The sequence below is a fragment of the Oryzias latipes genome, chromosome 16, assembly GCF_002234675.1.
Source record: "Oryzias latipes chromosome 16, ASM223467v1".
Lineage (NCBI taxonomy): Eukaryota > Metazoa > Chordata > Actinopteri > Beloniformes > Adrianichthyidae > Oryzias > Oryzias latipes.
In genome coordinates, this window is record NC_019874.2 from 2,896,767 (window position 1) to 2,910,908 (window position 14,142).

At 43.3% G+C, this 14,142-nt stretch overlaps 1 protein-coding gene across 1 annotated transcript in view; it reads left to right on the top strand.

The window, feature by feature from the left end:
* Positions 1–207: 207 nt before the first annotated feature.
* The window catches only part of nfatc1 (nuclear factor of activated T cells 1), a 64,910-nt gene continuing 50,975 nt past the window's right edge, over positions 208–14,142 (top strand). The window contains exons 1-3 of the mRNA XM_004086655.4: positions 208–654; positions 3,458–4,547; positions 6,991–7,150. Coding sequence (XP_004086703.1) covers positions 636–654; positions 3,458–4,547; positions 6,991–7,150 — 1,269 coding nt within the window. The 5' untranslated portion in view covers positions 208–635. The remainder of the gene's footprint in view (positions 655–3,457; positions 4,548–6,990; positions 7,151–14,142) is intronic.

Consider the following 14,142-nt stretch of genomic DNA (forward strand, 5'->3'; position numbering starts at 1 on the left):
CTTTTCATTGGAGTGGGTCTCAGAACCTCTTGATGCTCTGCAGTCCTAACTCACATGAAAGCTTGTAAATGTGTCTTTTTCATGCAAAAGTGAGACTGAAACGAACAACCAACGAGTCTTTACAGCAGAGCACTGACAGACTGAGGAGGACTGCAGCAGCACCTCCTGTCTGCTGCTCATCGCTGACACGACTGCAACTTTTTTCGGTCTCCGTCTTTCTCCGCCTTGCTCCCTCACAGCCCTCACACACCTCCCTCCGCCCCCGGCGGGATCCCAGGGTGGAAGGCATCATCAGGCGGCTGGAGGGGCCGGTCATCCCTGCATGGGCGGCGCACTGACAGACGGGAGCGCAGAGGGTGTTTTCCCCCTTTAAAAGCGCCGGAGCCGGCCCGGATGACAGAGCGCGCGGCGTTATCGACTCGAGGAGAGCCCCTGAGAGCGCGCGCGCGCATCACCTGAGCAGCGACCCCGCAGAGCGGCCGCAGCTGGCATCCGGCCGATCGGTGCGTGAAGGAGCTCTGCCGCCGGAGAAAGTTGCGCATCGCTTGTTGAATGCAGGATATCTTCCGGCTGAAGTCCAAGGTCAGCTTCGGAGCGCCAACCTGCGAGCAGTTCCCACATCTGTCTCCGCCGACATGAAGTGTGCAGAGGAAGGTAAGCAGCCAGAGAGAAGAGACGGACTGAGGTAGTTTGGAATATAAACCTGTCTCCTTCTGTCACTTTCCGTGCTATGAACATTTGATTTTGTTTTAAGTCTTTAGAAACACAAATGCTCCAACAGGACTTCAGATAGACATTTGTATTTAGTTTCTTTTTATATGCTTTACTGGAAAAAGTCTTCTATTAAATGAAATAATTTGTATGGATGCTACTCGCAGTCTTTCTTTGCAGGTCTCTCAGTTATGTGCATTTTAGCTGTTTTACAAATATTTCAGTCAGATAAGTGAAAACAGTTTAACATGTTTTTGTCCTTTTGGATGCATTCCACTTTTTTGCTTTATACAGGTTAAATAAACTGAAATGTAAATGAACTTTTCAACAGTTTTTTGTATCCTCAGCCAAAGTTTCTGTGTTTTAATGTTTTTGTTTGTGTAGAAATAGATTGGCTTCTCAAGCAGACTATTTGAAAACTGAACAGAAAACGAAGCAAAACATGAAACCGATTGAGTCACGAGAATGGATGTCTTTCTTTCAAAACTGGCCTCTAGCTTTTTGTGGATCTCAAGAATTTGATTTAGTCTTTGAGGTTTCGGGCACATCATGGGTGCAGGCTGAATTATTATTCATTGCAGTCCCTCATAATTGGTAGCAGACGTGTGCGCGTCTGTGTTTGTGATCTGTGCATTCAGGGATGTTGGGCAGCTCGCTTGACAAGGACTCTGACTTTAACACCCACAGAGTGCACGCCACAGTGAGCCAAGGGCGCACATAAAGTGTCACATAAACCCAGGGACCCTGCTGGGGTTTTGCCTTAGCCTGTAGCTGGCCACGTGGACGAAGGGACTCCAACGCTCCCTGAGTCCTGAAGCTGCAGATGGTTTTGGTGTGCCTCGGCCACAATCCCTGTGGATTACCCCCCCCCCCCCCCTTCTTCTTCAATCGGGTTTATTTGGTTGTGTGGACAGAATGTTTTGATCATGATTGAGAAGAATAGTCGAGGGCTGAAGAAGCACAGTATACTTTGTGGGACCGTCTGTTTTCTGCAAATTAGCCTTGCTTTCACCACACTTTGAAGTTTACTGCAAACAACTGTGAAGGCCCTGTTGCGTGGAGAAGTGTCATTCTTTCAACGGCTGCATGGCTGCAGCCTAATTAATAGCACGTCCAGCAGACGTGGCCGGTGGGTAGAGTGGCTGCTGGACGAAGTCAAGCATGTAGCAGCTTCTCGTGCCATCACATGCACACAGAACAAAAGGTGCACAAATATCATCTGCGCCTCTGAGGAAGGAGCAGTCAGGCCTGACTTTTGATTGTGGGTGGTGGGGGGTTATCGGTTTGAGAGAGGGAAAAGCTTCAGAAGACTTAGCTGAGCCTCAACAATGACCACCGTCTGGGGACTAGTGACTTTTTAACACTAAGAGCAAAAGTTTGATTCCATCTTTGGAACACAGAACAGACCAGAAGGAGGCTGTTTATTTAATGGAAAAGTTAGTACCTCTTTCAGTAGTTTAGATTTAAAGGATTAGTAAAAACATCCACCTATTTCTGTTATCTTGAGTACATGTGCTGTACACCACAGCAGCACCTCTCAATTAAGACTCATGATCTAATTTTACATTGCCTGCCCACATATTATGAAGCATGTGATGGGTTTGTCATTTCACGGGACGCATAGCGTTGTGGTTTACAAATATAGCATGCAGCATAGATGGGGAATGCCCTTCACTGAGTTTCAGACAGAATCAAACTCCCTCTGACCACGACTACACTCATCAACACTATCAATAAAAAGCAGACTAGGGACTTATTTTAGAACCAGGAGCGGACCAGTACAAGGTTAACTAAGACGTCATGCGTGCCCTCGTGTGTGTGGGTGTGTGTGTGCTTCCTCTGGTTAGTCAAAGCGCTTCTGATTTCCTTGTGTGCACGCTTGTGCACGCCCTACGTGCATATGCCACAGTGCCTCTGTGTGGAACGCTGCAGCAAACTCCTTGACTTAATCACATGTTCAGAGCAATGTGAGAGTGCTGTCAGTTTTCCACAGGGGAGGGCCTAATTCACTCAGTGAGTGATGCAATCTATCAAATGAAAGATCCATCATCGCTGCAGCAGGAATACCTGTAGAGGGCATATGACAGCAGGGTGTGGCCACGCTAGACAGGATCTAACAAACTCAATGTTTTGACTTTTTTAGCAACCATTTGCATTTATGTGGTACAAAATTCCTGCATATCCTGATTGTATGCTAGGTCTATTATGTGCACTTAAACAATGCACATACGAGTGCTTTTACGCCGGCGCTTTAGCTCCAGTGTTTACATTTCTTTGACAACCATAATTCCTCAATCGTTTACGCGATAACGTGGTTCCAGTGGATTGTGAAGCTGAGAAAAGCAGCCTGGTGCTGATATGCAGCACTTTTTAGTAGTGAGGTACTATATTAATGTAAAGTAGCTGATTCTGTCGGGGAGAAAAGCAGCTTTCCATACTGGCTTTGCAGGGACATGCAACACTTAAAAATAGTGGCTTATATGCAACAAGTTACGATGTTGGCTTTGCTTTATGTCCATAAAGTGTTGCAGAGCTGCGTTTTTCCCGTGACAAAATCAGCTGATTTAAAGTGATCAGTCAAATATGAATGGTATGTCAAAGAGTGTGGGCTGTTTAGATGTTGCTGGCAACAACTCAGGTGTTAAAGGGTTAATATTGATGCATTTTCTGATTAGAAAAAAAGCAGTTAGTGAAAATAGTTCCCAATATCTTAATCATATTTCTTTTTGTTTGTTTTTTTCTTTAGATGCTTACAGCTACGCCCCAAATGTCAGTCTGGCTCTTCCATTAGGTGTGGCCAACTCCTGCCTGGCTACCCAGTACCATACCTTACAGTCCAGCCCTGTTATCTCGGTTTCCTCCTGCCACCAGACAGGCTACAGTTTGCAAAATGACAATCATGCAGCATCAGGCTACTACCTGCCACCAAGTTTAAGACCCAACGGCGCCCCGGCCCTCGAAAGCCCTCGCATTGAGATCACAGCTTACAGCCAATACCCGGAAGACGAGGTAGAGGAGAGCAGCAGCGAGGACCGTGTCATCAAACGAGGGGTCAACTCCATTGTCACCTTGACGCTGCCCAATGCTGATGGTTACAGAGATCCCAGCTGCCTTAGCCCTGCCAGTAGCATCTCCTCACGCAGCTGTAACTCTGAAGCATCGTCATATGAGTCTGGCTTCTACAACTATGACAATTCCCCACAGAACTCCCCTTGGCAGTCGCCCTGTGTTTCTCCCCGGGGGTCATTCTCACTTCTGTCATGTCCGCACGCCCTCGGCCCTGCAGGCTCCCCCCACCACTCGCCGTCCACGTCCCCCCAGATTGGAGCCGTGGCGGAGGAAGGCTGGCCAGCACAACCGAGAGGGTCCAGGCCAAATTCCCCCTCCTGCAGTGGAGGTGGTGCAGGCAACAGTATCACTATGGGGAAGAGAAAATACAGCTTCAATGGCTCCTCCTACCGCCAGGCATCCCCCAACCAGTCACCAACACCCTCTCCTCATGGTTCACCTCGCGTCAGTGTCACAGATGACAGCTGGCTCACCAACACCAACCAGTACACCAACTCTGCCATTGTTGCTGCCATTAATGCTTTGACCACAGATGGAGTGGTGGACATGACGGAGGGAATCCCAATCAAGACACGCAAGACCATGCTGGACATCTCCTCTTCCATGAGCCTGAAGGTGGAGCCCAGTGACGAGGAGCTGGCTGATGGGGAACTCTGTCATGAGGAGTACCCTTCTCGGCTGGCTCTTAAGAAGGAGAACTTCCACGGAGGCTTCCTGGATGTGCCCCAGCACCCCTACTCTTGGCCTAAACCCAAGCCCTACCTCAGGTACACTGAGTTTGTAATCCTGTAAATGAAACTGTGATTTCAACAAAACAAACCGAGACATTTTGAAATGAAATATTTAACACAAGTATGCACATCTTGATGAATTGACAGAAATGGTTGTTTAATATAGGAGAGAAAATATTAAACATACATTTTCTCCAATTTTCCTTAGCATTATAATTAGCAACAAGGGACTTACAATATCATCATCATCATCATCATCATCATTTATTTATTTATAAAGCACCTTCCACCACCAGCCAAGGACGCCCAGTGTTACACACATAGAGAGCAAAACGTACAAGAAATAAAAGCATAAAACCAAATTAAGCATCATAGAGACATAAATACAATAAAATAAAAAAGTATAAAAGTAAATTAAAACATTGTAAAGACAGAAATAAAAAAGAATAAATAGCATAAAACCAATTTAAAAGAGAGAAACATGTACTCATCCTTGACTTTAAATTGATCAAACAGCTGAATTTATTCATTGTTTCTACTTTAACTCCACGTTTTGACTATTAGCTTCGGGAAAAGTCCTTTTGGTTCTTCAAAAATCAAAACCATTTCAAAATGCCAGATTTATGAAGTTGTATACTCTTCCCTTTGAAGTGCAACAGTCTCCAATAAATAATGTTGGAGATGGAGATTTGCTCCGGTTATGTGCCTCTGTTGCTGCAACAACAAAACATTTGAAAGCAAACACACGCTTGGTTCTGTTGCTTTGAGGTAAGGCCATTTCTTTCTGCTGCTTCTCAGACCATTTTTCCAAGCCAATAACACACTTTCCTGTCGGAAATCAAGTGTTTGATTTAGATAGTGAGCAACAGGAAGTAATGGTGACAGGCTTGGCTGAAGGGGAAGCAGTCAGTGAGTTAATCAGCCAGCCTGCTCTTCTGGTCGGTCGCGCCATCAGCCCATCTTTTCTCTGTGTAGCTACCATGAAGTCATGTTCTGACTGGGCAGATAAAGCCCTGTGGGGGGAAATCAGTTTGTTTTGGGTCAACAAACAGCCCAGAAGTTCCACAAAGATGCTGGAGATTGGTTTGGGTCAAACCACCCTTTAGGTCAGGGGTTTGCATTTGCCAGGCATCCGGCATGGAGAAATATTGTCTTGCACGTTTGTTTTGGTTTAGATATCTTTACGGTGTTCACATAGGAGTCACTAGCTCTCCATCTGGAGAACAATGGTTCCAAGAAAGTGATACCAAATTCCAAGAAAACCCCTGTGTTTTACTCAGACTATTGTCTTCAATAGCTCTTGCATATTTTATACGCAGTTTTGCGAGTATTCCGTTGGTATCAAAGAACAAACGGATTTTTAACCCAACTGTAACTTTACCTGTCACAACTTGTTGACGTTTGTGACTCGTTAATATTCTAAATGAAATGGACATGAATTATCATGACAAATGTCAGACAATGACTGCTGGTTATTGGATTATAGATTATGATTTATTAAAATAAGGTTTCAGTTTAGGGTTGGGCGATGTCCCATAAATTGGCAGTTGATGATGTTTACAGTAAAACATCGGGATGGACGATGATATCGTCGAGGGGGGGGGGTATTTGTAATTTTTCATTATTATATAATTATTATTCGTTATTTTACTTTATTACTTTGTTTATTTTATTTCCCAACTAATGACTCATCCGCGATGAAATATTTATGTCCAGTATCAACTGAGGGAAGTGACTTTAACAAAAAAAAATAACAAACAAAATAGAAAAGAAGTAGTCTGCTCCTGCACCTGATTAGTCAAGTGAACCGGTGGACCGAGCGACCGTGTCTCTGAGCAGAGCAGCCGGACTTACAGCTTTGTGTTTGAGGGGAAGGGAGGATGCTTTGTTATGTGTGCGCTATGTGTGGGAGATTTAGGACTGCCATCCGTCCCGCAGCTGTAGGTGAACGAGCTACCGAACTCAGGAGCTACCGAACTCCTGAGTAAAGGTGTGTGTCCGGGCAGAGCTTGGACCGCCAGCTCACACAGCGGCTTTGGGACAGTTTCCAGTCGTGTCCCGACAAAATAACGGCCGATGTTATTCCCACATATTTACGTGCAGCCAAATTGCAGATTGTAGCATTTTCCGCATGGATTTCATGTTCATCAAAGGCTAAATGTTGTTAGCGCGTGTTAGCCTCTCTTAGTCCTGGCTTCTTCCAGCTCCGTTCTTCCACAAAAAAAAAAGTACTGACCACACGGATTAAAAATTAAAATGATGAGTGAACAGGAGCTTCATAATAACCGTGACATGAATAAAAGCACGTTTAGAAGATCATCTCGTATATTGCCGAGCTGCCAGATATCTATGTATGTTGCGGCTCGGCTTGTTTACAGCGGGACTCATTTGCTCTTCCAGTATTTCAAACACTGAATAGGATGGCTGCTAATTTGCATACAGTGTCACTTTTTCACATAACAGTCACTTGTAATTCCAGCCCCTCCCTGCCGGCCCTCGACTGGCAGTTGCCCTCCTGCTCTGGCCCGTACAACCTACAGATCGAGGTGCAACCCAAATCTCACCACAGGGCCCACTACGAGACGGAGGGCAGCAGAGGAGCAGTGAAGGCCCTATCTGGAGGACACCCTGTCATACAGGTACTTTGGTCTAAAATCAAACAGCAAATGTTGACCTAATCAGACCTTGAGGACCGACAGAGTGACACGTTTGTGATGTTTGCGGTCGTGGCTGCTTGGGTGCAGACAAGCACATTCTGTTTAACAGTAGATTCATCATCGAGCAGAGTCTCTGACAGACATGAGGATGTAACTGTTTGTGACAGCGCGTGTTCATTCAGGACTTTTTTTGTTTAATATCCTGTTTTTAGAAAAGAGGGGTTTTGATTTCAACCTGCATTATTTAAAGTAATGTTAAATGTTTTTTTGTCAGCTACAGATGCAATTGTAGCTTCTTAAACTTGTAAACCAGCGTGGAGGCATGATACTGCTGCATTCATAGTAGCTTATTTCAAATTGGCTGGAGACTTGTGACTGAGACAAAAAAAATGGGAAAATATGGTTTAAAAACGGTTAGTATGTAAAATAAGATTTCAAAACATTTGAAAAGAAACAATGTTTTGTACAGTGGGAGGCTGGCAGAGGGTCTGGTGACGACGCTGACTGACAAATAGCAGCTTAGATTAACCACACTAATCAAGCAAACAGAACACAGTTTGTTTTAACCAAACCAAAGTGCGTAAATGTGGAATCACAAGCCCGTCTGCATTTTCATGATCTGACCCTTCATCTGCCCATGATCCATCTGAGCTGTCTGCAGATCCAAGAATGAGTGAGTCATGATGCTCATGATAAACTGTGACTGCTTTGGATGGTTCAGGTCTTCTTTTTCATGGCTTTTCTTTGGAGAGCTGCAGGCAGAAATGAAAGCCCACAAGTCGTTCGTGTAAATCAGGTCAAAACAGGTAATGATGCATCAACTGTTCTCACTCTGCTGAAACTTTCTTTTTTTGTTTTTGTTTCTAGCATACTGGTGTAAATTTAAAAGGAAAAGTTGGGCCACCTGAGATTTATGGTCTCTTTCTAACACTAGCCTTTCTTTAACGGTTATACAGCAACACTGTTTACACACAGCAGGTTTTATATTTCAGCATATGCCTGTTTGCCGTGTTATTAATGTCCCCTGAATGCAAAGTCAATGTACTGAACTGCTGTAAAAGGTCGCTCTGACCAGCCAAAGTGCTTGTTGACTCAATTAGTATAGAGGAGGACCATCGCCTCTCACTATTGTACTTGGCGAACACTTAAAGAGAACACGTCAGTCAGTGCAGCAGCTCAGCACAGAGCTCCTTTCTCTGCTTCACTGTCATTACACAGCCCTGACATCTCGGTTTACACAGGGAGGGCGTTTTGTGACACGTGCATGCTCTTGAGTTCAGGGACAATTTAACTACCATACTTCAATAAAAGTGCATTTATTTAGTTTACCAGTCTTGTTTCAGACTGAATTAAAACATAAAACGCGCTGCATCATAAATGAAAAAAGTTCAGCTGGTGATTAACCATATGGTCTTGTCGTCATAGAAACTGTTGGGTGAAGTTTTGTCTGCACATTTTAATCAAACCAGTCGGTGTCAGAGGCACCTGTCAGCCAGTGGCCTATGAGAGAATATAAACATGCCTGCAAGTTTGTTCTCCAAATACAGGTAACTGTGCCTCTTCTGAAAGAAAGATTTGTACATCAGGACGCATAAATCATCCTTTTAACCGGGGACGGAGCGACGGGGTGGGGGTAAAGAATTTTTGAGTCAATATTAGTATCTTTGTTTACCGTGCGACTCGTTCGCTGTGGCGACCCCTGATGGGAAAAGCCGAAAGGGAAACAAACAAACAAACAAACATTAGTATCTTTGTTCACAAAGATTAAGACAGCGTTTCAACAATAACAAAAGCCATGTTTTTAAATTACATCTTGACCCCCCCCCAAATTAGACATTTTTTATATTTCTAATGTATTTTTGATCCTTTCATTTGTCATGGTCTTCCACTCTGCCGTTGTCATTTGCCACCCTTCCAAAATCTTCTGCCCTCCTCCTGCCCCCCCATGAACAATGTTTTAGCTCTGATTCAACTGATTCTGCAGCACTGAACATCACTTTGCTGCTGCAGACTACAGAATTCCCCCCATCATGGGATAAATAAAGTCAAATTTCTTATCTTATCATGGAACTCTGGTTGAAACTTGAACTTTTGAAGGCCTCATTTTCGTGCACACTTCACAATAGAATTATTTTCATTTAATTTAGTTTCTTTTTTAAGCCCAATGAGTTGTGATTCCAATGCTGCACATGCAGTCAGCGGGAAGGATTTATAACTCTGGAAAGTGTTTGTAAACGTGCTGACAGTTAAATCTATACAGATAAGGCCATTCGTGTGAACACAAAGGCGATGATCTGGAAGACCTTTTGCATCTTTGAAGTAAAAAATCTGGGATGAACCTGAGGTTTTTCTCTCCCCTCATTTATGGTTTTTCCTTGATGGTGGTGTGTGAAATGTTTTCATGTCCACGGATGGGGCCTGCCGTGGTGCCTGGTGCTCTGCGGTAATGAGCGGCAGGCGCTGGATGAGGTGTAGTCAAGGGGAAGGAGTCAATAATGGAGGAAGGCTGTGGGTGTACGAAGCAGCTTAGGGGAGGGTCCATCTGTGATGTTTAGACAGGAGTTTGTGGAGAGAGGTGAAGGGCACAGGCAACTAGAGCAGCTTGAGCTTGACTTTTCTGTCCCCTGGAGATGATCTGAGTCCTGTTACGTTGTAGAGAAGACGCACAGGAGTCATGGTCCCAGGGTCCATCACATGCTGCTTCTGTGCACAGGTTCTGCCCACACTCATGGAGGCCCAGGCAAAGCTCTCATCCTCCAGTCATCTCACACTACAGCCCTTTTTGAAGCCCAGTCATCCAAAGATGGATAGTTATTCTTAGCTTGTGCATGATCAAACACATGAGCTTTGAGTGATCATGACGTTTTGTTAGAAGGTGATGCCAGCTGAAAAAGAAGAAGACGAGGGAGGCAACACTGATTATATAAGTCTGCCTGAATAATTTTATCTAAATATGAATACATGTAAGGACTGACAGTATAGAATAAACAGCAAACGATTGAGTCAGTACAATATTGCAAAAGATTTCGTTATTTCCCTCCACTAGTTGCAAGGCTATACTTTTGTTTCACTAAAATGTTAAACCCATTTAAAACCTTATTAATTCTGAGTCTAATAATGTATTTTCTCCCCAAATAGTCACAGATTGGTTGCAAGTGCATCAAATCCACCTGGATCGCTTTGGTTTCTATGTTTTACAGTGTTAAAAATGTGACGGGCTGCTAGAAACTAAAGAACCTTCTATGCAACACCTGCACAAGTGCTAGTGTGGTAGCAAGTAAAAACTGTCGCTATGGATGTTGCTCAGAGTGTGTACAGATAACAAAACATTTTCACAGATATGTCCAGGGACGCTGCTAGAACATTTTATATAGGGGGTGGGAGAGGGGCAGATACCTTTGGGATGGTGGCAAAACACCAGAGTGGAAGGGCATTACAAATGAAAGGATCAGAAATAAATATTTCTAAAAGTTTTATTTGTATTTCTTTTTTTAATTTAATAAAAAAAAAATTGCTTTTGTTATTTTTGTAATTCTTAAAGAAGCTTTTTTGATCTTTGCCAATAATGATATTAATAGTGACAATTTGGGGGGGCAAGCGTGGGGCAAAGCTTTTGGCTTGGGGGGCACCTGCCCCCCTTGCCCCCCTGTAGCTCCGCCCTTGGATATGTCCTAAGTAAAAGGTTGGCCTTATGTTTAGGAATTAAAAACTTTGATCCTGAAAAAAAAAAAAAAAAAAACTTTGATCCTGGTCGACAGAAAAATCTTAAGAAGTTCAGACATTTTTTGAGGCAACTGTTGTAAAAGCTGAATTATTTTTACTATTTTAAAATATTAGATATATATTTTATCGGGGTGTGTGACTTTGTTTCACTTGTAAAGCTTTATTCCACTGAAGAAAATACAAAAAAATTGAATATCTCTCGCAGTCTGGTGGCATTTGTCCTGCCCTTAGTAACACCAGCACTGTTGTTTTAATAAAAGCTTTACTTTATATAGAATAATCACTGGCCTATAGCTTTTCCTCCGTTACGCATATGTGCAGTCTATAATTAAGTCTAAGGCAGCAACAGACATTCTGTAATTTTGCAGGATGTAGCAATCTTCTCTATTAAAATGTCTGTGACTTAATTCACATCTTCTGCATGCTCTATGCAATGAAAACCATTTCCATTTGTTTTCACCATGGGAACGTCAAAAACCTCCACCAACACATGCTCAGTCTTTCACATGCGTGCTTTCACGTTGTGCAAAAGACAACCGCCCTGATCTACAGCAAACTATATTGTTGCTGCTAATTTCTCATTGAACCTACTGCTGCCTCTCGTTTTATATTCAAAAAGATTGTTTACCCTGCAGTGCTATTAATACTTAGCCGTTATTCATTTGCCCAGAGGGGTATTTACGCCACTCTCAAGTTGTGGTTGTTGGTCTGTGAAGGTTAGTGTAGTGTTGGGCTACCACTAATTTGCAGCTAATAACATATGGAAAAGGTTTAGGAAGATGTGAGTCGTTTTCACTGGTTTGAGGTGATAACCAGACAGTCGTCAGATTTATGAGGGAAGGCAGAAGTGAATATTCTTCTTGCTGGAGGCTGGATGGGGCACAGCAGTCATTCATGCATCATCTGACTAAAAGTCTGTTTGGGTTTTGATAATATTTCTCATGGCAAGCTGCAGTGGTAACAAAGACTTTCTTTTTATTTGAAATTGAAACCAGCACTGGTCTAGACATGGGCTTGTGCCTGATGCTCTGTCCTCAAAAGCATTACTCTGAAGTACTCAATTCAACACAAACTTTGATGGGTATAAATGTTTGGCTGCTTCCAAATGTAGAACGAGAGGCAGTGAGACAAAGGACTGTTGCTTTCTGCTTTCATTATAGACATGGGACACTTGAGAACCACAGTGTCTGGAAAGAAGTTCGTTTTGGATGAGTGTACATTTAATTGGGCACAGATATAGTTGGATGTGACAGCTGGTGATAATGAGAAGAAGCCTAAATCCACTGTTGTACTTTCTCCTCGCCTTACCCACGTTACCCCTCCTTTTCTGCTTCTAGGCTTTTTTTTTTTCTTTCTCCTCAAATCTCTGCGCCACGTGTACTTCTACGAGTCATGACATTTTTCCAAGCAGTGATGAAATCACTCCCGAGGTAGAGAAGTCAGCCCACTGCAAGCCTGTGGAGAGCATTCAAAAATCATTTCCAGCCAGAAAAGACACATCTAATTTAACATCAGGCTATTATGAAAGTTAGCATGTTTGCTTTCTGAACTTGAACTGTGGAAGCCAGGTGCATGCAGCGTTTAAAATGTCAAGAAACTTGAGTTTTAAATCTGTTATGACAACTTTGTTGCTCAAGGTATGTATTTGAAAGGTATTCATTATTATTTCCTGTCAGTCTCCCTTTTTATTACCAGCCCCACATATTATACAGTCTGACCCAGACAATACATCTGATCACAATTACACCATTAACACATTAGCTATCCTATCCATAGTTTATGAGTTGAGTTTTGGCTCTCAGTAACGGCTCTTGAGGCACAGGATCACTGTCAGAGGTGTGTATGGATTAGGCTGACCCTTTGACAGAAGCTGGTACCAAGGCAAACCTAAATACAATTTAAACTAGGTTTAGATTATCTCAAAATAAACACACAGATGTGCATGTTCCAGATCTGCTACTGCACAAGAAGCTCATCTGGTCAAAATTAGTGGTCTGTGTTCCAACCTCACAGTCAGGATCAGATACAAACGGTACGTTGAGGTCACAGATGTGTATGTAAAGCCTCTTGTCTGCCCTCCTATTATTCAGTCATTTAAAAATGAAATTAAAAGGTGTGTTTACTCTTTTTTTGCGTTTGTTAAGCAATAGATTGAGAATCACAGAAGTCAAGCAGACCTAGAGGGAGGACTGTTGGGTTAGGGGTCAGGGGAGCACATATGGCAAAGAAATTAAGGGAGGTTGTCGAGGGAGATGAGACCACCGGCTCCTACAGCTGGGTAGACCAACGTCACCAAGAGGACTACCTGACCTCATTAATCACTTCCTCTCCCCAATGAGGTCATGAGGTTTGGAGCAAAGACGCCGGCATCAACTTGCGCCACCGCAGGATGAGTGAGGAGATAAGACCCCCCCTTCTCTCAGGCACCACTGGCCCCCATGTCCATCCTGCCTCCTTATGGGCCTCTTTACAGCCACGTGGCGGCTGAGGTAATGGTTGGAGGTCACGAGGAAACCCAAAAAAGCCTACCGAGAGACAAGTGACAGGCAACACGGCTTTGTAGTACGGCCTGGATTTTATTAAATTAAAAGTCAACGTCATGCAATTTAACGCTTCGATGTTCAAAATTTTTACCTCATGCACCCTTGGCCTCCCAGAAGTCAATGCGCTCATAACTGGTAGCATGTGTGGCTATGGATAATTACTTCTAGTGACACTGTAAGTAAAATATAACAAGGGGAACAGGGTCTGCCGGTGAGATCACCACAAAGATGAAGTGGCCCCTGGGGATACCAGGACTTTAAGAAGCTCCTGACCTCTGCTTAACTCACTGATGACTAGCACATGTGACTAGCCCACAGGTCTAGACGGCTACTAGAGACACTATGATGAGCTGAAGAGAGAAATCTGATGGCTTGAACTGTATGTGATTGACAGCTGTGGATTTGTGCATCTCCAAGATCTCTTTTGATATCAAAATCACATGGCGAAGCCAGATTAGCAGCAGTTCCTGGATATTTCTGACATATGGATGTACTCTCCTTATAAAAAGGGATGTTATATTTACTTAAGCTGATTAAGTGTTATTTTAGTTACTCAGGGTAAAGCTAACAAGTCAATGGACTTGTAAATTCCTAGATTTATTGGGTGTAGATGCAGAAAGACATCAGATCTCTGTGTTTATTCAGAAAACAGAATTTATCTAACAATAAATAAATTGAGTCTCAAGTCCTTGACATTGCTCCACTAGA